Source organism: Hoplias malabaricus, chromosome 9, assembly GCF_029633855.1.
Source record: "Hoplias malabaricus isolate fHopMal1 chromosome 9, fHopMal1.hap1, whole genome shotgun sequence".
Taxonomy (NCBI): domain Eukaryota; kingdom Metazoa; phylum Chordata; class Actinopteri; order Characiformes; family Erythrinidae; genus Hoplias; species Hoplias malabaricus.
Genome location: NC_089808.1, coordinates 1,241,745 through 1,267,267, shown reverse-complemented (window position 1 = coordinate 1,267,267; position 25,523 = coordinate 1,241,745). Strand labels below are relative to the sequence as shown.

Here is a 25,523-nt window from a genome sequence, read left to right as displayed (position 1 = left end):
CCTCCCAACGTGTGGTTTTGGACTGTGGGCAGAAACCCACACAGACACAGGGAGAACACCCCACACTCCTCACAGACAGTCACCCGGATGAAACCCACGCAGACACAGGGAGAACACCCCACACTCCTCACAGACAGTCACCCGGAGGAAACCCATGCAGACACAGGGAGAACACAGCACACTCCTCACAGACAGTCACCCGGAGGAAAGCCACGCAGACACAAGGAGAACACAGCACACTCCTCACAGACAGTCACTTGGAGGAAACCCACATGGACACAGGAAGAACACACCACACTCCTCACAGACAGTCACTTGGAGGAAACCCACACAGACACAGGGAGAACACACCACACTCCTCACAGACAGTCACCTGGAGGAAACCCACACAGACACAGGAAGAACACACCACACTCCTCACAGACAGTCACCCGGAGGAAACCCACACAGACACAGGGAGAACACCCCACACTCCTCACAGACAGTTACCCGGAGGAAACCCACGCAGACACAGGGAGAACACAGCACACTCCTCACAGACAGTCACCCGGAGGAAACCCACACAGACACAGGGAGAACACCCCACACTCCTCACAGACAGTTACCCGGAGGAAACCCACGCAGACACAGGGAGAACACAGCACACTCCTCACAGACAGTCACTTGGAGGAAACCCACGCAGACACAGGGAGAACACAGCACACTCCTCACAGACAGTCACTTGGAGGAAACCCACATGGACACAGGGAGAACACACCACACTCCTCACAGACAGTCACCCGGAGGAAACCCACACAGACACAGGGAGAACACCCCACACTCCTCACAGACAGTCACTTGGAGGAAACCCACACAGACACAGGGAGAACACACCACACTCCTCACAGACAGTCACCCGGAGGAATCCCAAACTGACACAGGGAGAACACACCAATTCCTCACAGACAGTCACCCGGAGGAAACCCACGCAGACACAGGGAGAACACACCACACTCCTCACAGACAGTCACCCGGAGGAAACCCACACAGACACCGGGAGAACACACCAATTCCTCACAGACAGTCACCCGGAGGAAACCCACACAGACACCGGGAGAACACACCAATTCCTCACAGACAGTCACCCGGAGGAAACCCACACAGACACCGGGAGAACACACCAATTCCTCACAGACAGTCACCCGGAGGAAACCCACACAGACACAGGGAGAACACACCAATTCCTCACAGACAGTCACCCGGAGCGGGACTTGAACCCAATCACCAGGTCCCTGGATCTGTGTGACTGTGACACCTACCTGCTGCACCACCGTGCCGCCCTTTTAACTGAACTCAGAGATTATAAATAGATGACCAGTAACCACTGATATTTCCATTGAGCCTGAAACTGCCTGAAGTCCATCAAACCTAAGCTAACAGGTATTCACCAAGAGTTGACTCCAGTGTTGCTGCGAGGGCTGTGATATGAACACTTTTAAATAGCTAGAGCTTCAAAATGTATATTTATGGACCTATAACTTAAAAATGTGGGCTATTGAAAACTGTCATTATGTGGCATTAGATCTAATCTCACACCTGAAAAAAAACAATTGATGCTCTGATCTTCTTTGGGAAATCAAAGCATATTACAGCAAACATATGACAAGTTAATCCTTTTGTCCATAGGGGGCGTCATTTCCCAAAAAGCTTATACCCTCCACAGACAGAATCCCAGCTACTGCATTGTTTTTCTCTCAGTATACAGGTTTATTCGTCTCTTATTTACAGTTGAAATGTATACAAAACCCATAAGAAACCAGATAATAGCTTCAGTAGAAACAGTTCACTCGGCTGTAGTGATGGTGGAATGATTCTATTAACTGCAGCGATATACAAAAGCCTACGTAACAAAGTTTAAAGAAACAAATACACACAATGCCACAGAGACATTCCAAATATCACAAACATCAATCACTTGTTGCTGATGGTGGGTATAGTCTTGTTCAGCAGAAAGATTACTTTCTTCTCGGATAGACCAACACTCTGCAGTTTTCAGTTCCCCCTCAGAAGTGTGCGTGACGGTAGAGTATACGTACATGAGCGGTTGGTGTTGAATGGATCTGCAGCATTAGAGTAGGGCTCCTACATTCTGTACATTGAGTTTGAGCTGGTTTTTTATCAATCCACACACAGATCAAACTCGCTGTCGCGTGAAAGAAATTTGCCTCAATCATTTAACAGTTTAAAATGAAATGACTACATCGTTGCACTTGGAAGGGATATATATATATATAAAAGGTTCATTTGGGTTCAAACAAAATAGCATTTCCACTACTTCTCCACAGAGCAACATGGTTCTGGTGGGAGATGTGTTCGTCCTCATCATGAAGTAGTGATATTCATTTTGTAGGAGATGAATTCATGCAAATGATACCGACTTCATTCTAATTCCTCTACAGTGTCAATCATAATCTTAAGCTGGGTCCTGGACAAAACTGCACAACTTTCACCTTTCTCTTAGTCTCCTTTTTTTTTTTTTGTAACAGCACTTTTACACATTTACTATATTAATACACGGTGAGAAGTAAATAAACAGAGGAAACGTTGGCACAAAGTGATACAGTGTGACATCAATACATAGGCACATAGAGCCTGGGACCATAAAAAGCCACACATTTGTATAAAGAGCAGCCTGTGACCCCCCCCCCCCCTCCACTCTGATTTAGTCTCGAATGTGGCAGGCAGAAGTCGGAACAATGAATTGTCATCGATGGAATTAAAGCATCCTCTACATGGAACACACTTAAATGTGGTAAAATGATCAGAGCAACAGTATCTGCTTTAAAATGTTGGATGTGATCCTAAAATCCCACAAAGCCCAGGGGTTAAAATAAACGTCTGCATACAATTATACAATATGTGTGGGTGTGAGAAACGTGACTGAGGGAACATGTTTCACACCTGTGATCAATTAACATCAGGGTTCTTGTAGTATTCTGAACAGTTAATGAATGTCTCACTCAGGAACACATTTTTGGATGATGCTGCCGATCTGGAGCAGCTTTGAGGTTGTTCTATTATGAAAAAAGCAGTGGTGTGTAGTGACCTAAGTTCATTGTGGAGTTCGGATCTAAAGAACATAGGTTTATCAATCTCTAGAACCGCATTCAGAAGTCTTAGTACATGTATCAGCAAAGGCACTGAATACGTACCGCTCTGCTCTTATGTTGAGAAACGATAAACCTCTTGAGTCAGTGGTCTGACCAATCACAAAGCAGCACACCAACAAAACAGAATCAAATTAAACACAAACAGGGAATTCGTAACTAAAAAATCAAGGACAAAAATGGAAGAGAGTTCAAATTTGATTCATTTACTCCCTAATACACTTCAGTAGACGTAAAGGTGACAATACTGAAGAACGTAAGTTAGACGTTAATAAAACACATTATACCAACACTTTGCTGTTTCATATTATTTTAATTTTTAATCATTTTCAGTTTGATGTGATATTATTTACTCATTAGTTAGAACAAATAACCCAGTAAACATTTAGCCGTTGATTCAACGTTGAAATAACGTAATGACTGCCGTCTAATCAACGTTCTCTTAAGGTTGAAAACGAAAGTTGAAAAGACGTCCAAACACAGACATTGAAAAGACGACTATTAGACGTATTTTGGACGTCCATTGGCGTTATTAATTGGTCCCGAAATAAATTACTTGTATAAAACGCGTTTTGGACGTCCACTGACGTTATCGATTGGTCACCACTTAACTAACTTATTAAGAGGGATTTTGGACGTCCATTGACGTTTAAAATATGTCCTTGACGGACAGACTACTTTTAGACCTATTTTGAATGTCCAGGGACGTTCCTTGTTCACTGGGATATCTGATGCACTACTATTTCAGTCTATTCATCATTGCCTTTTAACTTCAGTAGCTACTGAAGTAGCCGTTAAACGTCAAACCGTTTTTTGGAGTTAGCTCTGATACAGTTTTGTCCACATCCAACAATTTAGATACAGCATTAGACAGTGTTTGATGATGCAGGTGGCTTGGCTTGCTCTGTTGATTATTAAAGTTAGTTATTGCACTAAAACTGACATCTATTGCACATTTATATAATATCACAATATGAATATGATTATCAATTTCATAAAATATGATTAAAATAGTGAAGCTGACACTTGGTCAATATCGTATATCCACAATAACATCTATAATGTGATATCTATATATTTTCATATGTGAAAGTACGTATCTAGCTGTAAATATGTGTTTAATGTTTATAACGCCAGAATTTCTTTATAGGAATTAGTTCCACAATTGAATTGAAGATCAAAAATAGCTCTACATTATTTTGGGTTATTTTGTTTTTTAATAAATTTTACCTAATGCGCAACACATAAAAAAATAAATACATTTTTTTTGCCTGAAGAAAATCAAGGCTGAAAATGAGCATGATAGTTTACTTTGTAATATTTGTATCTAATCTGACCATGCATTGTGAGTTTTTTTTAGCTGTGTATGAGTGGTTAAAGGTATGTGAATCTAACTGAGTGAAAAACTATTGCTTTCAGTTCCTCAGCCTGTGGTGCCGCAGAAGAAAGTCACCAGTCAACATTGAATTTCATGGCCTTTTTGGTTTTTCAGAAACATGTTTTATCTTCAAAAATATCAAGGAAAAAAACGTCAAAGTCATTGTTCAATAGTGATAATAACAATGGTAATTAGAAATGCCTCAACACAGGCTCCTATCTATGTGTTATTCTCTAATTAAGGCAATTTAAAAGAGCTAGAACTGTACTAACACCAGAGGAGGATTCTGGTAGAAAACTAGTCTAAGCCACAAAATGTGGCTCTTAAATATATACTTTATATATACTATATCTGCCTTACAAAGAAAATCCCAGAGTTTTAATCCGGTTATAAACAAGAGACTGAAAAAGACACAACATAAACACAATGATGACATGATAAAAAATAAACAGACTACGACAATTAAGGCAAAAACGATATAAAAGAAACATGGAATCAAAATCATCAGAAATGGTTCTTAGTGAATTGGTTTCGCTGAAGGTTCTGAATCAAAATGCTTTGGCATTCTTCAAAGGAAATGACAAATATAAAAGAAGAATAAAGAATAAGACTAATACTGCACTTTGCAGTCTGTGTGGTTTTGACTATGGCAGTGTTTATCTACGGAGCGTGTGGATGAAGAGCTAGAGTGAAGGCTGGAGGAGTCATTTCACTTGGAGCGAGGGATCAGAGAAGAACGGAGAAATGAATGTTTTTGATGATTGTGAAATTGTCATTGAGACCACAAACGATAAACACAGATCCTGTATTAAATCACAAATCCGGTCTAATCAAAGTAGCAGTATTATGTGAACATTCCGGAACTCACTAGAATCATGTACATTCAAAGCTTTCAGTATTTTATTATGAAGGTTTTTTAAAGGATCCACTCTCTCCGGACCTGTGGGACCTACCCTCTAACACCACTCCTCCTTAAACACCAGCGGATGTGCAAAAGTATATAAACTAATCAGAAATGTGTACTAGTGTGTGCTTAACGGTGTTCACCCATAATTTCCATGTAGTGTATCTGTGTCAGACTGGCACCCCTGCTTCATGTCTTTTCATGGGAATATGTGTTTGTGTTCAGTAATCATCTGATTTTGACATCTCGCCCTTATCTTCTCCTGCCATCTCCATTTTCATTTCCATCTCCTCGCCACAGGACTCCTCCTTTTTCTCATCCTCTGCTGGGTACACGACCATGCAAAATTTCTGCCCCAGGTATGTCATCTTATCTGCAGGGGAAAAGGGCAAAGAGTACATTTTAGAATACTTGCTAGTGGCGGCGGTAACCATGGAATCATGGCCATAGTGACAGCATCACTGGTGAGAATGGTTTGTTATCAGACTTTAGAAAGAAGGAAATTATATCAATATACTTCTTTTTTGTTGTTGTATAATCCTGGGAGTACTTGGACTCAAACAATAAAGTGAATATTAAGTCAGTGTTATGGCTGCTTCCTTTTCACTCATTAATTTATTCATTCAGTCATTCATTATCTGTAAGCGCTTATCCAGTTCAGGGTCGCGGTGGGCGCAAGTCAAGAATACACCCTGGAGGGGGCGCCAGCCCTTCACAGGGCAACACAGACACACACACACACCTACGGACACTTTTGAGTCGCCAATCCATCTACCAACGTGTGTTTTTGGACTGTGGGAGGAAATCGGAGCACCCGGAGGAAACCCACGCAGACACAGAGAGAACACACCACACTCCTCACAGACAGTCACCCGGAGGAAACCCACGCGGACACAGAGAGAACACACCACACTCCTCACAGACAGTCACCCGGAGGAAACCCACGCAGACACAAGGAGAACACACCACACTCCTCACAGACAGTCACCCGGAGGAAACCCACGCAGACACAGGGAGAACACACCACACTCCTCACAGACAGTCACCCGGAGGAAACCCACGCATACACAAGGAGAACACACCACACTCCTCACAGACAGTCACCCGGAGGAAACCCACGCATACACAAGGAGAACACACCACACTCCTCACAGACAGTCACCCGGAGGAAACCCACGCAGACACAGAGAGAACACACCACACTCCTCACAGACAGTCACCCGGAGGAAACCCACGCAGACACAGAGAGAACACACCACACTCTTCACAGACAGTCACCCGGAGCGGGAATCAAACCCACAACCTCCAGGCCCCTGGAGCTGTGTGACTGCGACACCTACCTGCTGCACCACCTTGCCACCCCTCATTCACTTATTCATACATTAATCTTCTGTAATGCTTCATCCTGCTGTTCTGAAGCCCACCTGGAATTATTTAATGTACGGCAGGAACCCACCCTGCACAGGGCGCCGATCTCTTTTTGACTCATACTAATTAAATCAGTATAAAGCTTTTATGCATTTGGATGCAAAGCACCTCATGGAACTTATCTATTCACTAAATGCTCCACAAGGGGCACTCTTCAACATTTCTCAACGTTGTCTCAATGATACTATGTCCTTGTTCTTAAACCACCGGAGGGCTCCCTGCACATGCTACACTGAACAAGCATTAACCAAAGCAGCGAGACAGAGATAAGTATTCCCCTTGACAGCAGATTTTGATTTTAGTAGATTTTAATGATTAACACAGTATTATCAGTAAGCAGCATGGAACAGTACATTGTTTTACACTTACCCACAAACGTGTTGAAGCATTGGGGTTTGTTGTCCCAATAGACCCCCAAGAAGTAGACCGGCACACCAGTGAGCATGATAGCCAGGCCAATGCCACACACCACAGGCTCCGAGTACAGAGAGAAAACCAGCAAGAATGCCCAGAACAGCAGGTAGATCACCGGCCACACCAGACTGATCTGGAATCAGATAAAAATAAGGATACTCATTAGATATCTCAGCTTTTTTTGCTTTATATTCTGATGCTCATTACTGATGTCATCCACTCAGATTTAAATGAGTTCAAGAGAACATTACAACACACTGTGAATGTCTGCTCCTAATGAAACCTGATCAGAAGCTCAGCTCCGGGAGGGCCACTGAACTGCAGTGTATTCAAATCCCACATACTGGGTTCAATGGGCTTAACGATTACCCAGTTAGTTTAATCAGGACTGAGAATGAATAACAGTGCCCTTTTTCTAAAACACAGATGAGGTGATATTTTCTAACTTACCTTAATAGGTCGGTGCATGTCTGGCTGTTTGATGCGCAGTACAATCTGCCCGGCAACAGTGACTCCATAGAAGAGGTAGTTGATGAAGCCCACGTAGTTGATAAGTGTGTACATGTCACTGGTGCACAGCATCAGGAGTGTTGAAATACACTGTGATAGAAGAACACAGACGGAAACAATGAGAATTTACAGCATTTTTAAAAGGATTCTGAAACTTTGCAGATGATAAGGATTTAACTACACATCTGAATATTTATCTGCTGAATGTGACGTACTGGAAATAACGTGGTATGTGCCTTTTATGAAGGTTGTGGTACATTTAATGTGAACAATAAACAGAATTTGGTTAAGAAGGATACCTAAAATCTTGCGTGTGACGGCAAACTTTCAAAGCATCGTAAGTATGTATATATACACTCACAGTGAAGAGAAGGGCTGGAATAGGTGTGCAGCGCTTAACATGGATCATAGCCAGCAGACTGGGGAGATGACGCTCTCTGGCACCAGCAAAGAACAACCTGAAATTGATATAGAGATAGAACCAGAAATAATAAGGCAATGTTCAGATTTTAAATGTATTAGGAGACATCAGGACATCAAGGAGACCGAGTGAAGGAGAGAATCATGAAGAAAGGAAAACACAGACTAGGAGAAACACGGAGAAACATTACTCCTCATTACGACATTTAAAAGGCACAAGACGACATATCTGGGGTGACTTGTCACTGCTGGGGAGTGGCAGACAATGACACCGAGTAGAACAGCGACACATGGGAAACATCACGACGTAATATAACTTGGGTGACACAGTGAAGACCTCATGTGAAGGCCTTGCGATTGTAACTGAAAACAAAGTACATGGGTAGATGGATGGGTATGTGAATGGAGAGACTGACCGGGAGGAGGTGAAGAGGGAGCCGTTGACCCCCCCAAAGGTGGACAGGGCCACCGAGATGGGCATGATCCATGACATCACTCCCAACAGCTTCTCACCAAACGTCTGGGATAGAGCAAAAGAGTGATGAACGAGAGAAAGAGAGAGGGTGGAGGAGAAGGACTTGAAGTCCTAGTCGCTAGTTTAAAATATTTAGTTTTTAATGGTAATCTCTGGATATTCTGTAGTTTATATGGGATATTGACTGAGTCAATAAAAGTATCAATTGTGAAAATGGGAAATTGATACTTTGTTAGATATGTCACTCAACACTATTCTCTACTACATCCAAAGGAAGAATTACTAGTTGTGCTATCACTATCACTAAGCTCGGGTCCACTCTGAAGTAAACTAATTAGTCCTGGCCAATCAGGAGTGCGGATACTCACCACAGCAACAGCGTTGGAGGCTAGGAGTTCCTGAGGGCTCATGGCAGTGACGTAGGCAATGTTTGCGAAAACATAAACAAATGTCACCAGGGGAATAGAGATGAAGATGGCACGTGGCAGATTTCTGTAAAAAAAAAAGAGGAAGAGAGAATGAAAAACATAAAAGATTAGCTGACAGTGCTCGTCTGAAGGGTTTTGAAAGCTTTTTCTAATGTGGTCTCAAGGCGCTTTATACAGCCACCATTTACTGGTTTGCAATATGTTGGATTTCTAACCTTGGTGGAGAATAAAAGACCAATTGGAACCAATGTGGCTTGGCAGAGGTTCTCATTTATTTCAAAAGCAACCAATATAATTAATTAATTAATTAAATAACGCTCAAAATAGCATTAATGTTTCTTGTTGCTATGTTAGCAGGTTTAACAATAAAACATTATGGCTACCTGAACATCTAAAACATGCTATAGTTTATCTAGGACACTGGGTTACTAGGTTAATATGTTTCCCTTTTGCCCCCAATGAGTATTTAAAATATTCGATATGCTCCACAGCACATCGTGGATTAGTGGAGATTAAGCTGAGATTAGCTGTTGGCTATGACTGAGATTACATACAGTATGCTTTGTGAGAATTCTGAGGCTTACACATAAGGGTCCACCAGCTCTTCAGTGACATAGTTGAGGAAGTTCCAGCCTCCATAAGCAAAAGAGCCTTGCAGAAACGCTAGAGCAATCAGACCAACATCATAGTCCTGAAAGGGCTCAAAGGCATTGACTGGCTCCAACCAGTAATACTCGCCTGCAGAGAGAGAGAGGGGGGGGGGTGAGCAGAGAATACAATTACAGAACAAACATGTAACAAATCCATGTATTTGGTTAAGACTTGGAGCAATGTAAAAACACACACTATCACTCCTATCCCCCGCCCCACTATTTTTAAACATATATTGATGATGTTTAATTAATATATTTATTAAATGTAAATATTGGTATTATTAGACACATTCGATATAGTTCAGTTCACCAATTGTCTAGGGCAGTCTTCATAGGTCTCAGAGAGTTTGTGCACAAAGCAAGATCTGTCTAGAATTGCTCACTTGGAGACAGTTATTCTTTTCTGTAATTTGAACAAGTGTGTTTTATTCAGTAACCAATTCTAGCTTAAGGGGAAACCATAAACCATTCGAATGTTTTGCCTGTAACATAATAAATGATTGGAAAATTAACATAATGCAGTTTTATAAACAAGGACAGCAGTCTCTAAACATGTGTATGTAATGAGTGAGTGAGTGAGTGAGATCTAAGTCAGTTCCATGAGGTGCTTCCCACCTTCAAAGTCCATTACTTTACATCTTCATTTTCATGGTAGCTCTTACTGACTTATTACACTATGTTAATGGGTCAAAAGTCCTTGTCTGTCATTTCACTCTGCCCTCTCTGACCTATCCGTTCCCCCCTGTCCCTCTCGGTTTTTAGGGCTTCCTCACACATGACTGGTCAACAAGCCGGTCACACACGGACAGTGGCAGTAATAAAGCTGAACCTTTATAAACACACTTGGGTCTTGTTTTCTTTCTGCATTCAGTCTTTAATAATAGCTGTCGCTGCGGCCATATCAGAACAGACTCTGGAATATCACTTCCAATAACACCTCCCCTGTACCGTGATCTTATCTAATCCCCAGTGATGCATATGCTGTAAAAACCCAGTGAACAAAGCTTCTCTTTGCTCATGCAGTTGAACCTGATGGCATCTCTATTCAAACATTGGGTGAATACTGAAAAGTTATATGACTGTATGAACTTTAATTTTGCAGCACGTTTCTGACAATGAAACATAGCCGTGTCAGCGTATATGGGCTTGCTACTGCGATTAATGCTGAGGTTTGGAATGAATATGTGGGCTGTGCTTTAAAATTTGTCTGATTAAACTGAGAGTAGACTGAAGACACACATTTGAGCGATAATAGATTTATAGACACAACATTACAGATGGACAGCCTGTCATTCGTTCACTCATTCAGGGCCATCACACACACACAAGCACACACATCCCCCCCCACGCATGCAGACAGATGGCTCATACCCTTGCAGATCTGCACAATGCCCATGATGATGATCAGGATGAGGGCCAGCAGTTTCCCTGCTGTGAACACGTCCTGCACACGTGTGGCCCATCGCACACTGGCACAGTTCACCCATGTCAGCAACACTAAAACACAGAGAGAGACAAGACGTTAGCAAAACCACTTCCATACAACGTTTCAGTCACTTCAGCTATAGCAGCCATGCTAGCACTGTAACATTTTCTATGGATTTCAGTTCTGTGGATTATGTATGGCATTGGCTGCATTATACATTAAAATAGTGACTCTAATACTGAAAACCGAAGCACATGACTTTTACTTTCAGACACAGATTAAGCTTAATTCTAGACTGTAAAGACTGCGGCTAATCACCACTGGCATTACAAGTCAGTCCGGGAGAAGCTGATAATCATCTGTAGGAATGTGGTTCTGTGGTAAGTTGTAAAATGTAGTGTAGTCTGAATTTACATCACATCACATCACATCACGAAGGCTGTAAAAATGAAATTCTGTAACAACTTCAGCTCTTTTGTATGTAAAAGCCTTCTCAGGTTTTAATTAATGCAAAAATAACTGGTCTCTTTATCCACTTGCTTAAGATGAAAGCTTTTCTGTTACTAAACATCTCAGAGAAAGGTGAAAGAGGATAAGACAAGTTGGTACAAGACAGATAGCTTGTGAAAACACACTCCTGCAGACACATGACCAAAGTGCAGTTGTGAACCATAAAACGTGGGGGGCACAACAACCTTTTTTAATCTCATTTGCAGAGCCTTTATAGTGAACTTCAACCCCTGGTCTTCTGAAAAAATCTAGATAAAGTAAAGTACCATACAGATGTTCAATGATTACAGAGTGTAGTTTTTGCATTCTTTATTTGCCCCCTTTCACCCTGTTCTTCAATGGTCAGGAGTCACACTGCACCACCACAGAGCAGGTCTGATTTAGGTGGTGGATAGTCCTCAGTGCTGCAGTGACACTGATGTGATGTGTTGTGTTTGTGTGTGTACAAGTGGATCAGACACATCAGGGCTCCTCGAGTTTTTAAACCCCCCCAGTGTCACTGCTGGATTGACCAACCCAAATTATCCAGCCAACAGTGTCCTGTGTCCACTGATGAGGGAGCAGAGTCATCGGTGTAGATAAAATGCACTAGATTCTAGGTCAAGAACTTCATGTCTCAGAGGGAGGAGCTTTGACATGTTTTTGAAATTGGACTCTGTACAGAGAGAGAGAGAGACAGTGAGGTAAAGTCCCTCATCACATACGTGTTACTTTGGGGAAGGCAGAAATACACACACATAGGCTAAGGGACTGATATTGACATTCAACCCCCCCCATTCCACCACAACTGACACACAAACACACGGACACATGCACCAGCTGCACGTATCACACACAGTAAAACAGATATGAACACACAAATCACATAAACCAGTACAGAGATCTACTAACATTTGTTTAGCCTAATAGTGTTTAAATGTGACAGAAGCCGGAAAAGCACAGTAAATTAAGGATTTCCCAGCATTCCTCAGGTTAAACAAACACTTGACCTATTCCTGAAAAACTGAAAAAAAAAGCAGAAGCCAAGTAACGTCTTGTCATCAAACTGCGTGTCCTTTGTAACACTCACTCACCTTCCTGCCTTTCTCCTGAACAGATCAAAAACAAATGCAGGAGCACATAAAAAAAAACAATAAGAATGTTCCCCCATTTAGCTTTTCCTTGACAACAGCTGGCCAATAGAATAAGTCCAAACACAAAGACTCATGATGCCACAGCCAATCAGATTACAGTATTCTCTCTATTTTAAAAGTTCATCAAGTTCAAAAACAGCAGAAGGAAGTTGTGGAAGTGGGACAGCTCTCTTCTGCCTCCTCAAATGACATTGATATCAGCAGGTAAACCTAGGTCACATGCATTCTCCAAAAAAAAAAGCTAATAGGCTAATATTTAAGGAACGTTTTTTTCTGAATATGACCTGAATATGAACTCATTGATAAACTCATTGATATTTATAACATGTAGATATATGAAGTGAGAATTTACCTCTCTCTCTCTCTCTCTCTCTCTCTTCTGTCTCTGTCAGATCTGTCTACACACAACTTGCAGTATTTGTGACATTAGTGTGAGGTTTGTTCACGGCTGTGCTCTAGGCCTGCTGATGACCCACAGGGCATCTATCCGTCTTCTGTCAGTTTATCCTTCACACATCTATATGTCTCTATCTGTCTGGGATCCTTCCTTTAATATTTTTAGCAAATAATTATCAGACTCAGACCTACACTGCTGATTTAGAACGAGTGACTTATATTAATACTCTGCTTGCTGCGGAGTACAGCTGAGTGTGGATCGAGAATCAGCCGCATTCATCGAGGACACAGTAACAGGCTGGATGTAGTAACACTTATAGAACTTGAGTTCACCCTTGCAGGTCTTTATTTTACAAGTGCTATAAAAAATCAAACCTGTTTCTGGGGCCCCAGAGACCACCATCTTGACAAGGTGGGTTGTTATAGAAACCCAGCCCCTTTACAAGATAAAGCTGTGCATATGCCATTGACTAAATATGTCCTGGTATGAACAGCCAGCACACAACAAAAACAACAACAAAATAACAAACAGATGAGCAAATGAAGCATGTGAGCTGTTGTTGATTTTGTGGTGGGATGGTGGAGGGCAGGCAATGAATAGAATTATAAAATGTTAGAAATGGTACGTTTTATATGGGGGTTTCCAGAGTTCTGTTACACGTTATTATTGTTGATTTGCAGTTACATAAGCTTTATTTAAAGACATAGTTCACTACGCACCTTAAATTTACACTGATATATCATTGACCTACAGATATCCATCAATGGATTGCAGAATGATTTTGTTATCACATGCAATAACTGTAAAATTCTAAGAGTTAATACCTTAAGCTTAAACATACAACATGTTTTCATAGTCCCTGCTCTCTTTCATCCTCTTACAAAGGTTTTCAACCCCCACCCCCTCAATCCTCACCCTCACCCTCTGTACGTCTTACAGAATACAGCAGGACTTACACAGGCATATGGCTGCCAGCAGGCGCAGGCCATTCTCAGGGGGGAAGCAGGTGGGGAAGAGGGGCTGCAGGACGTAGTTGGAGAAGGTGAGAGCAATGACTGCTTGGTTAGTGGGATAGATAACCAGCACAGCAATCCACAACCTCAGGAACCTGTAATAAACAAGCACATACATACACATAAAAATAAGAACAATGGTATATTATAAACACACATACACATATGAGCTTCAAATGCAGAATATCTGTTTAATCCCATGGTATGTCATTCATTATCTGTAAGCCTTATCCAGTTCAGGGTCGCGGTGGGTCCAGAGCCAGTCCTTCACAGGACAACACACACACATTCACACCTACGGACACTTTTGAATCGCCAATCCACCTACCAACGTGTGTTTTTGGACTGTGGGAGGAAACCGGAGCACCTGGAGGAAATCCACGCGGACACAGGGAGAACACACCACACTCCTCACAGACAGTCACCCGGAGCCGGAATCAAACCCACAACCTCCAGGTCCCTGGAGCTGTGTGACACACATTCCCCCCAGTTTTGGGACACCAAAAGCACCTCGGCACATTACGCTTAGTTAATTCATGGTCAATTTGGTGTGATCATCTTATTTTATACACAAGAAAACTAACTAAATATATTGAGCTGATTTTAGGTGGGATTCTGGCTGATTCTGTTTGCTGGCTGCTAAAAATATTTTCAGTACCTAGTTGATATTTGAAATTAGTAATTGTACAACGGAAGCATCTGTTGAAATTTATGGGTCACAAAGTGGAATGTTTTTGAAAGGCCAAGTCCATATCTCGGCCTTAGTCAGCATATTCACTAACTAAAGTAGAAAGAAACATAGCAGGGTTAGTAACCTAACAAATAAGGATACCAATGGCTGGAAAATGAATATGATTCACAGACTTCACCAAGTCATCAAAAACATTTAGTGGCCTGAAATGGAGACATAAAAAGGCTGTTCTCCTGCATGGTCTAACCACCAGATTAAAGCTGAAAATAAGTTTACTGTTTCATTTCAAAACCTGTGTGCGAAGTAAACTGTCAAAAGGTCAATGTGTCACTGCCTAACTACAAATTGAATTGTTCCAGTTTATGGTATATTACTAAGCCATGTTCTAAAGTAGGGATTTCTCATAATCATATAGGATTCATACAGTTAATACAATGTCATTGACACTGAAAACATGAAAATGTTGATCAAGTGTGAGTTAAAATGTAAACATGCAATCAGAGAGAGGGAGAACTGGCATGTCATTAAAGGATAAGCCAGTCATAAGCCCTGTATTAGTACGAGTAAATGCCCTCTCGGTGCACTCTAGCAGCTATCACACATAGGCTAATTAGCTAACAGCTGATTGGGAGACACTGTGCTAATAGTATTATGAGATGACAGGCTGGGTTGTCGTGTGAGTAAAGGGTGAAGGAGTTTCTCGTTCAAGGATGGGGCTACAGGAGGTCTCATGCAAAGGGCTTTAGCTGTGAAGAAGCATGAAAACAGCATTCATTTTTCATTTACTCTGATAAAAGTTTGTTCCCTAAACTGATTCCACTCTGATAACTTTGAGCTCCAAAACATTACGCCTAATGGACTGAGATCATTTTTATTATTATATTATCTATTTCTCTAATAAATGTGGTATTAATTGTAATGTAGCTCTGATATTTATTTTATGTTTAAAGACCAACAACAATGTATTATATAAAAAAGACAAAATCCTAAAAAGTGGTTTATAATGTGTTTTTGTACCAAAATTTACAATTACTTATAACTGAAAGTCCCATAGATGAGTGGTTAATGCACAGTGATATAAAACCCAAATAAATATCTATGTGTAATTTGCATCAGGCGGCACGGTGGTGCAGAAGGTATGTGTCGCAGTCACACAGCTCCAGGGTCCTGGTGGTTGTGGGTTCGATTCCCGCTCCGGGAGACTGTCTGTGAAGAGTGTGGTGTGTTCTCTCTGTGTCTGCGTGGGTTTCCTCCGGGTGACTGTCTGTGAGGAGTGTGGTGTGTTCTCACTGTGTCTGCGTGGGTTTCCTCCGGGTGACTGTCTGTGAGGAGTGTGGTGTGTTCTCTCTGTGTCTGTGTGGGTTTCCTCCGGGTGACTGTCTGTGAGGAGTGTGGCGTGTTCTCTCTGTGTCTGCGTGGGTTTCCTCCGGGTGACTGTCTGTGAGGAGTGTGGTGTGTTCTCTCTGTGTCTGCGTGGGTTTCCTCCGGGTGACTGTCTGTGAGGAGTGTGGTGTGTTCTCACTGTGTCTGCGTGGGTTTCCTCCGGGTGACTGTCTGTGAGGTGTGTGGTGTGTTCTCTCTGTGTCCGCGTGGGTTTCCTCCGGGTGACTGTCTGTGAGGAGTGTGGTGTGTTTTCTCTGTGTCCGCGTGGGTTTCCTCCGGGTGCTCCGGTTTCCACAGTCCAAAAACACACGTTGGTAGGTGGATTGGCGACACAAAAGTGTCCGTAGGTGTGTGAGTGAATGTGTGAGTGTGTGTGTTGCCCTGTGAAGGACTGGCGCCCCCTCCAGGGTGTATTCCCGCTTTGCGCCCAATGATTCCACCGTGACCCTGAACTGGATAAGCGGTTACAGATAATGAATGAATGAATGTATAATTTGCATCACTTGATTTTTATTATAGTATAAAAATATTTTTTTTTCTATTAAAAAGCTCACCCGGCCAGTCCCCCAAAGATGTCTTTGACATAAGAATAGTCGCCGCCAGACTTGGGGATGGTGACCCCCAGTTCAGCATAGCAGAGTGCTCCAATTGCTGTGATGACACCTGTGATTATCCAGACGATAAGCGCGAGGCCCACAGAGCTGGCGTTCTCCAGCACACCTTTAGGACTGACAAAGATGCCCGAGCCAATGATGTTTCCTAGGGGGAAAAAAAGACGAGGGAAAATGAATGAATAAGCACACATAACTAGCACAGACTTAATGTAGAAGTTTCATTATGCAGTGTACCAAGATGTGAGAGCCATTTCATAAGTTAAAAAAATAAAAAATAAAAGAGGACGTGATGAGCTGAGGAGTTTCACAATAACCAATCAATGAAGGCGACGGAGAAATTGCAACCGCAAAAGTTTCAGAGGTCTTTCAGAGCTTTCAAAGCATGAGGCCTGTAGTTCTGACACTAACCCATTTCACATTCAGATAAGGGTGTAGTACACAAACACACGTAGCAGTCAAAGGGCAAAGTAATAACCCATTCTCAGCAAATCCATCAAAGTTCTTCCTGAAGGCCTGAACAGAGAAGCACATGCTATTACGGATGTCACTATCATATAAATTATTAATTAACTAAGCTAGGAGTATCTGGATTATCAGTTCAGTCATCAAGATTAACAAAGAAATACAAATGGAGTAATAGAGCAATCTGCAGCCATTCAAATCAAAGATTATAAAATACGTAATTTAAAAAATTAAATAAGGAAGGTAAAAAAAAAAAACAGTAGATTAGCCTTGATGGAACCAGTTAACCAATCAGAAATCCATGAGCCTGAAAATGCATGATCTTATACAATAACTGAAAGGGTATAACGGGTATATAAGACCTAAATGGGCTTAACAGAAAATACAGACATTCTGGAAGTGGCAGAAATGAAGCAGAAAGGAGAGGGGACCAATTGAGCGCACAGAAAGGAGAGATTAATATCAGTGAGAAACGTTCGCCTTGGTCTGACAGAGAAAAATGGGATGATATAAAAAGCCCAGTGAGGTAGAAAGAGGCATGGACCTGGCTGTGTGAATCAAAAGGAAATGAGCATGTCAAAGAGAGAGAGAGAGAGAGAGAGAGAGAGGGAGAGAGAGAGGGAGAACGATAGAGCACAAGGCCAGCAGACAGAAAGAGTAATTTGCTGAGTAAGAAATGAGGATGGGAAGACAGAGTGGGGTGAATGAGTGCAGACAGGCTAAGTGTGAGCGAGAGCTTTACATAACAAATGGCCTGAGAATGAACACCCCACGAGTGTGTTGTGCATGCATGCACACATGTGTGTTTTAACCTGAACAATACTCTGACACCCTCTATACTTGTCAGATGTTCATGCCTATGGAGAAGAGGCTCTGGGGACAAAGGGGGGAAAGAAAAATAACTGGTGCACATGAAAAGGACTGGATGACCTTCATCCTAGGATGTCTTTACTCTCCCCCTGTTGGATGCTTAGTGTGATCAGAAGTGTTTCCTCTGATCTTTATCTTGAGGGCAGCATCCCAGAATGAGATCCTAATCTCCAACATCGAAATTTAAAAACAAAAACCGAGGTCCAGACAGGCAACATCTCATGCAGACTTAAACTGAATGTAGATAACTAGGTCAAAGGTCACATGGACAATAAAACTTACGTTTACGGCCTGAGAAATGAGAACGGAAAATACACTGAGATGTTCTTCTATTAACGCTAATTTCACATGCAAATGTGTGTTCAAAATGCAGACTAATTCAACAGTGTCTACAAATATATTAATTCAATCCTCTTACGGAGGTTTTTAAACCATTCCTAAAACCATTACTAGGTTTGTTTTTATCAAAATTCTAGCATGCCTCTTGCCAGGTTACATAATTTATATGATCCATGGTATTACAGGGTGGCTTGCTTAAGCAAATCCCATGCAGTAAACTGAGTAGTCTGGTTCCAGCTTGCTCACTCTAGTTCTAATTCTCCGAAACACAGCGATCCAGTGCTAATTGGCTTCAGAAAAAGCTGTCCGAAATACTGGTTAAGACCAGTTTTCCCAGGATTGCTTTGTATCAGCAATACACCACTCATGTGCAGCTTGAAAGCAAGTTCAATGCTGACTCCAATGGAATACTCACGCACAAGGGGTTTCCTGTGCACACTATTTCCCCTAACTTCCTCTTTCTGAGTGTGAGTGGTTTGTACACACCAGCTGAGAGCAGCATCAGTGACTTTGTCTCTACAGATACTGATCATACAGGTCTGTTAGCTTATGGTATTTACATTGTTAAACCACAGTAATTGCATGTGGTCTTGCAACTCAAGAGAGACATGGCAATTAATTGAAGACTTTGTTTGGATGTACTTAAGATGGAAATTCCAATGTGACATAATGAATCATGAATGAATCATCAGTGGTGAGAAGGCTATGGATCATTCTTATTGATTTCTTCTTGTTATGCAAGTCAACCAGAAGCCTCTTTCACACATGCACAGCAACTTAGAAATGAAAAACAGACTTTTTCCCACTAGCGCCATAGTAGAGACTCGGCGTAAAGTCAGAGTGAGCACATGTATGAACAGAGCCACTAATGTCCTGGAATATCTCCTGCATGCACTGCACAGGCATCGTCCTATGCCTAAAGCATGTGGGACATTTCTTGCTTTTTGAAAAGGGCCATCTCCAGACCTGATGATCCGGGGTTACTCTGGAATTTCTCCAGAGTTCATATATGAAAAATCTGTCAAAATGCCACATTGAGCTTCCAGTTCTAATGCTATGCTACTGAGGCAGACTAGAGACAGCTGAATTCAACTCCAGTCATAGTGACAAATACACCTCTGTTAGTCCACCTATACAGCATACCAAACTATATAGCATACCATTCTCCAGTTTGGTATTCTGACACCAGCTGAGTTATGTACTTTATGAAGTTACGTTTAGAGCTATGTACAGTCTGTCAAAGGGCTGTCAATGAAATGTGAGGTTTAAATATAACAAAATCTTTGTGGAACACGTCTTTAGAAGAGATTAGAGAAGCAACCTTTAAATCAGTGAATCATTTTGTATGATTTGTAGGTATATGTCATGCTATGTGTTCAGTGTGATTTCACTATCTCTATTATATTATCCCAAACGAATAAATCTCTGCAGCAGACTGCCTACTGCTTTTCCCCCTCCAGCCCACTATTGATTCTCCTTTGTTGCTCCATAATCTCCGGTACTGAGGCATTTTATCCGTCAGCCTGTTTGATCACCGGCCTTGAAGCATACATAGGCTTTCCTGTCCAAACACTAACCAATCGCCAGTATTTATAAGTCAGTTTATTTTAGTACGAAAAAGGAAGGATATATAGTGGATTTTTCAGACTTGGATAACAGGTTGTGAGCGATGTGATTTCTTTTTTTTGTGTGACACCAGGAAGCCAAAATAGGTTGTGATAACACTGCACTACAGGGAACAGCATGCACAGCTTTTATTATTGCTTCTATATTTGTAGAATAAAGCTTGCCTCTTGAGTTAACACACAGTGCTTTGTGCTTTCTATAGAAAGGATTTTACACACAAACAGAACATATCCTGTATACAGTAGCTGTATTGAACTCTATTAATATTATACACTAACAATAGCCATTGAGTCTGTGTCCAATCGTACACAATATATTCCCAAGGTTGTTCTTCCGCAGAGAAAAAGGTTTTTGAGTCTGGGCTTTTTCAGTGTCGTTTGAACATGCAGCTTTCATTTCTGCTTCCCCTACTTGTGTGGCAAGAACCGGCGTCACAACTATCACAAGGTGCATGCTTTGAATTGCTGCTCTGCTCCGGGAAACAATGATGACGACATCACTTAGACAGCACTTTCAACTTTATTTGGGACCTGTCTACTATTCAGTGCCACTGCACTCTGAAGTGTGTGCTGATTAATCACCAATTTCAATGAGTTCTGAAGGTAATGGTATTGATCTTATGCCTAAACCCAAAAGATTAGTCACTGGAAATGTGCTTTTTGTTAATGCTTAGCTCTGAAAAAACACACAATGATGATGGCATCACTTTCATTATATTTGTGACTTAAACCTGCAACCTTCTGATCAGTAATCAGTGTTCCTGCAGGTTAAAGTGAGTGCTGATTAAATTCTTATAGAATTGAGGTGTTAACTCATGGGATGCTACTGATTACGTGTCTGAAACTTAACACGAGATTAGCCTAGAATAACCTCCACAAGCCAGACCCTTGTAGCTAGTAGACTGTTGTACAACAAAATGATGATTGGATGACTTCACACACTGTAAAAAATGTATTGTAAATTTTACAGTAAAATACCGAGTTCCCAGCCCTTTACCGTATTTTTACAGGAACACTACTGTATTTCAAATTTACAGCATACTACTGTAATTGAGTAATACAATAATTTACTGTAAATACAATAAAATACTGTAGCAGACTTGCTGTAAATTTGTACAGCAATTTTTTAGAGTGCAGTAAACCAACAGTAAATCAATTCATCTGCACCCCTTACCTGAGTTTGAGTCTAATCTGTTTCAAGTATACCAAAAATGATGCATGAGATTAAACTGCACTTAATTCTCTTATTTGATCTTCTTAATTAGCTATTTTCTCCTTATAACATTTTAGAAGCTAAATTGAACAGCACCTTAGGCCTGTAAATTGCACCTTAATAAACCAGTGATATAATTATAAAGGGACAGTTGTCAGTGGATAATATAGACGAATGCTGATTATAATACTACATTTTCTTAAAAATAAAATGACCAACTTAACACTCATCTGGAAATTTGATTTGGTCTAGCATCCAGTAAAATACAATGGAACCTCTACCTACGAACTTGATCCGTTCCGTGACCCGGTTCGTAAGTGGAAAAGTTTGTTTCTCGAGTCAGTTTTCCCCCATTTAAAATAATGGAAAAGCAATTAATGTGTTCCAGCCCCCACCCCGAAAGTCACCCTTTTTGCACTGATCTATGTTTACAACACTCTCAAATTAGTAAAAAATACATGTAGCGTTACTAAAAATAAAAGAGAAATACAGTGGAAACAGTAATAAAAAAGAAATAATAAAGTTGTAAGTGGTTACACAGCGCTACCTTGAAGACGTGACGACTGGCTGGAGGAGTAACACAGGCACTGGCTGTATGACGGGAGGTGGGGGGTGGGTGGAGTAACGGAGAGTAGGTGGTGAATGTGGGGAGATGAAGCGTAGATACGGCTTAACTTAGCACGAATTTCCATGTCTGCTATTTACGCTAGTGCTAAATTGCTAAAGCTACAATGTGCTAATCTTAAAAGCTCACTCCAGTCTGGGGGCGCTGGGAGACTCGCCTATTGGGGGCAGTGGCCATTTCCAGCCGCCGGCTCGGAGGAGGCTCGGGTTCATTTCTAGAGTCGTGGTTCGTTGGTGGAGGCAAAAAATATTCAAATGCCCGGTTCATATCTTGGAAAGTTCATTAGTAGAGGTTCCACTGTATAGGACTATAACAATGCCACATACTGAACTAAAGAGTATCACAGAATGTCACACCATAAAAGGTCATAACATGTTTTAATACTAACATGTTAACTTCAAATATTTTACTTTTATTAAGCTCATATATTAAAATAAACACAAATTAAGAACATTAACATGCTAACGAAAGACACAAGTTCTGCACTCATTTAAAAAAAATATTGCAAAACCGTATTGTTTAGAATTAATTAATTTTGGGTAACAGAGGGTAACAGAGGCCAAAATCCTGTTAACAGCTAACATGGGATGTATTTAGCAGCTCTAAAGCCACATAGATTAATGTCATATTATATAAAGGCATTATGAGTTTGAGGCCTCGGTCAAGTGGTCAAAGATTCAGTGTTATTAGAGCAGAGGCTGATATGGATTGGAGTGATACCTGGAAGTAGTTCTAACACTTTCTGAGAAAATTACTGAAGCGAGCGCAGACCAAAGGCTGGCTGCTGGGCATCTGTGAGACACAATTTGACAGTCAGCTGATAACAATATTCACGTGAAAGGCGTGTGGATGAGCAACTAGGCCAAGGCCAGGAGGTTTAATTATCTCAATACATTTGTAGGAAATAAAATGTAATTTCGAGTGTATTTGAGAAGTTATTTGAGAATGTTACTGTGCAGTTAATAACTTTTTCAACATGTCAAACATCTCCCCAGCTATTGGCAACATTAAAGCCATACTTTTAGTGAAAAGGATCAGGCTTATTTCTTTTCTTAGAACCTTTAACATCTTCAATCACTCAAACAGTGTATTCAGCTGTGAGTCTTAAGTACTTAAGTACTATGAATTATTAGAAGATTTTAGAGAAAGGAACCACATGCAGATACTTAAAGCTGGTTTCCCAGATCCAGAATAAGTGTAAGGATATATTTTGGAATCAATATGAAATGATATTTCACACACACACACACACACACATACACACACACAAGAATTAAAATGGTTCTTTTATAGCATCATGCAAGGGACATTTTTTGGCACCTCTTTTGTCATATAAAGGGTTAATCTGTGCTACTTGCCTTGCATACTGATGCAACAGCAGGTTGCACTACAGTCTGTCCGAACGTGACAGAGACTACAATGTTGAGAGAGTAAGGCACTATCAATCTGACTTCAGATCTGAATGCTAAAAGGGTAACTTCCACCTCTGTCATCCTATCTACTGTGAACGATCCCCCCTTGAGATCCCTTGAATGTGTGCAACCATTCCGTTTCCATAGAAACCTTCCAGCCATACTTCTTCTCAAGGTCACTCTCACCTGCCTCTCACAATCACCGCGAGAAAAAAAAGTGTCACTCTTATGCAGATTTGAGCTTACGTCTCCTCTGCCAACCACAAGCATATACCATTTTTACGAGCTCCGGCAAAACTGGTCTCAGATCAGTATAAGACAGCTTATTCACACTTTAACCGCTAGACAAACTGTGTTGTGTCTGTGAATGGAATTGGACCTGTATTGTGACTGTAGATCTGTCTGCACTGTTCTACCTGGTCAACTAGCCTTTATCATCCCAATGGATCAATGTGCCTTTGTACAACACTTACACTGCAGCGGCAGCAGCAAAGGCTGCTGAAAGTGATTGTATCTGTCAATGTGTGAAAGAACAAACGCTAAAAAAATGTTGAATAAGAGCAAAACGGAGCCATATTAGACCTCACCTTTAACCTCCACTGGCTTAGAAAACACTGCTGGATGTAGTACAAGTATGACCTTGGGATTTACATAAACCACAATATGTTTGAAGAAACTCGCTGTTGGAGAAAGATGCTGGATTATAACCAAATAAAGCTCAGTAAGCTAATACCACACTTTTAACACCCCCTGGCTTAGAATAGTACCCTCAACACTGAGCTGGGTAGTGACTGCTGTGGGAGCAAGAAGGAGAAAGCTGCCTTCTGATGGGTAAACACCAAAAGCTGCTTTTAGTCAGTGTAATGGCAATAGCTGTGGGTTTGAATGTGTGTCATCTGCCATGTAGCTTTATAATAAATGACCAACCAAAAGTGTTAATGAAATCTTACATGTTCCTAGAATGTGTATGTCATGGGAACATTAATATTATTCACAATCAGAGCACTGATATATTGATGTGTTGTTGTATGTAGAGGGACATTAAGAAAGAATAGTTATTACAAGTTGTTTGGAAACACTATTTTCATGAATATGCATATTTCCGTCATACGTCATATTTGGACATCAATTTAAATAACACCTGCACCGATATTCATTTGATTTGTAGATGCACTGCAGACATTAGCATACAATACACATACACAGAGGGTGTAGCAGTCCTGTGTTTGTTGGTTTGCCTAAACCACACTCACCCACTATGATTCCGCAGGCGCTGACGAGGCCGATCTCCTTCTTCAGAGCTACGGACCCTGCGGCAGGTTTCTCGGCTTCCGCCGCTCCAGCCTCCGAGGTCTCCGCGCCGCCTCGATGCCTTGGACCGTCCGTCATCTTCACACTTCAACGGCTCTGAGACACGGAGACGGACTCACACACGGACCGAGCCTCGGTTCACTCTGACTCACACCGAGCGTCTCCTATGCTGCACACACCGGTAAAAAAAAACAAAAAAAAACACGAAGGTACACCTCTGTCTGACTCCCGGGTACGAGAAAATAAAGACAAAGTAAATGTTTACGGCGTCTTTTCTCTGTTTCAACCGTGTTTCTTTAATATATATTGATATCTATAGCTGTTCAAGTCAAAAAATATCCTGAGGGAAACGCGACAGCATCCGCGCGCGGCGACGGTTACAAATCCTCAGTGAAAGCAGAAAGAAGCCTTACAGGAAAACAAAAACACTTGATATCGACCGAAATACCAGCTTTCTGTTCGTCTTTTTGTGAGGGAGAAGAGCACAAAGCAGCAGCAGTCAATGTGACTACTCAGATTAAGAGCGATATTCCAATAGGAATGTTTTTTTCTTTGTGAGTCTTTGTCGTTTCTCTTTTTTTCTGATATCAGTTAAGAGTCAATAACTCGACCTGTGACTCCTCACGAAATCGATAAATTGAGAGAAAATAATCCTCAGTGGACTGAGTTCCCCCTCTGTTTATGACCCACCGGCTTCAGAGAACCTGTTCACAGCATCGCCTCGGTGCAGACGAAGGGGAACT

General features: G+C 41.4%; 1 protein-coding gene across 1 annotated transcript; it reads right to left on the bottom strand.

The window, feature by feature from the left end:
• Positions 1-1,737: 1,737 nt before the first annotated feature.
• Positions 1,738-25,523, bottom strand: slc7a8a (solute carrier family 7 member 8a). The gene is made up of 11 exons (XM_066681273.1): positions 24,723-25,523; positions 16,864-17,068; positions 14,179-14,330; positions 11,128-11,253; positions 9,688-9,841; positions 9,044-9,167; positions 8,617-8,720; positions 8,142-8,238; positions 7,721-7,870; positions 7,226-7,403; positions 1,738-5,801 (listed from the first exon to the last, which is right to left on the bottom strand). The coding sequence occupies exons 1-11, from the start codon at positions 24,856-24,858 to the stop codon at positions 5,650-5,652; spliced, it is 1,578 nt and encodes a 525-aa protein (XP_066537370.1). The 5' UTR covers positions 24,859-25,523; the 3' UTR covers positions 1,738-5,649.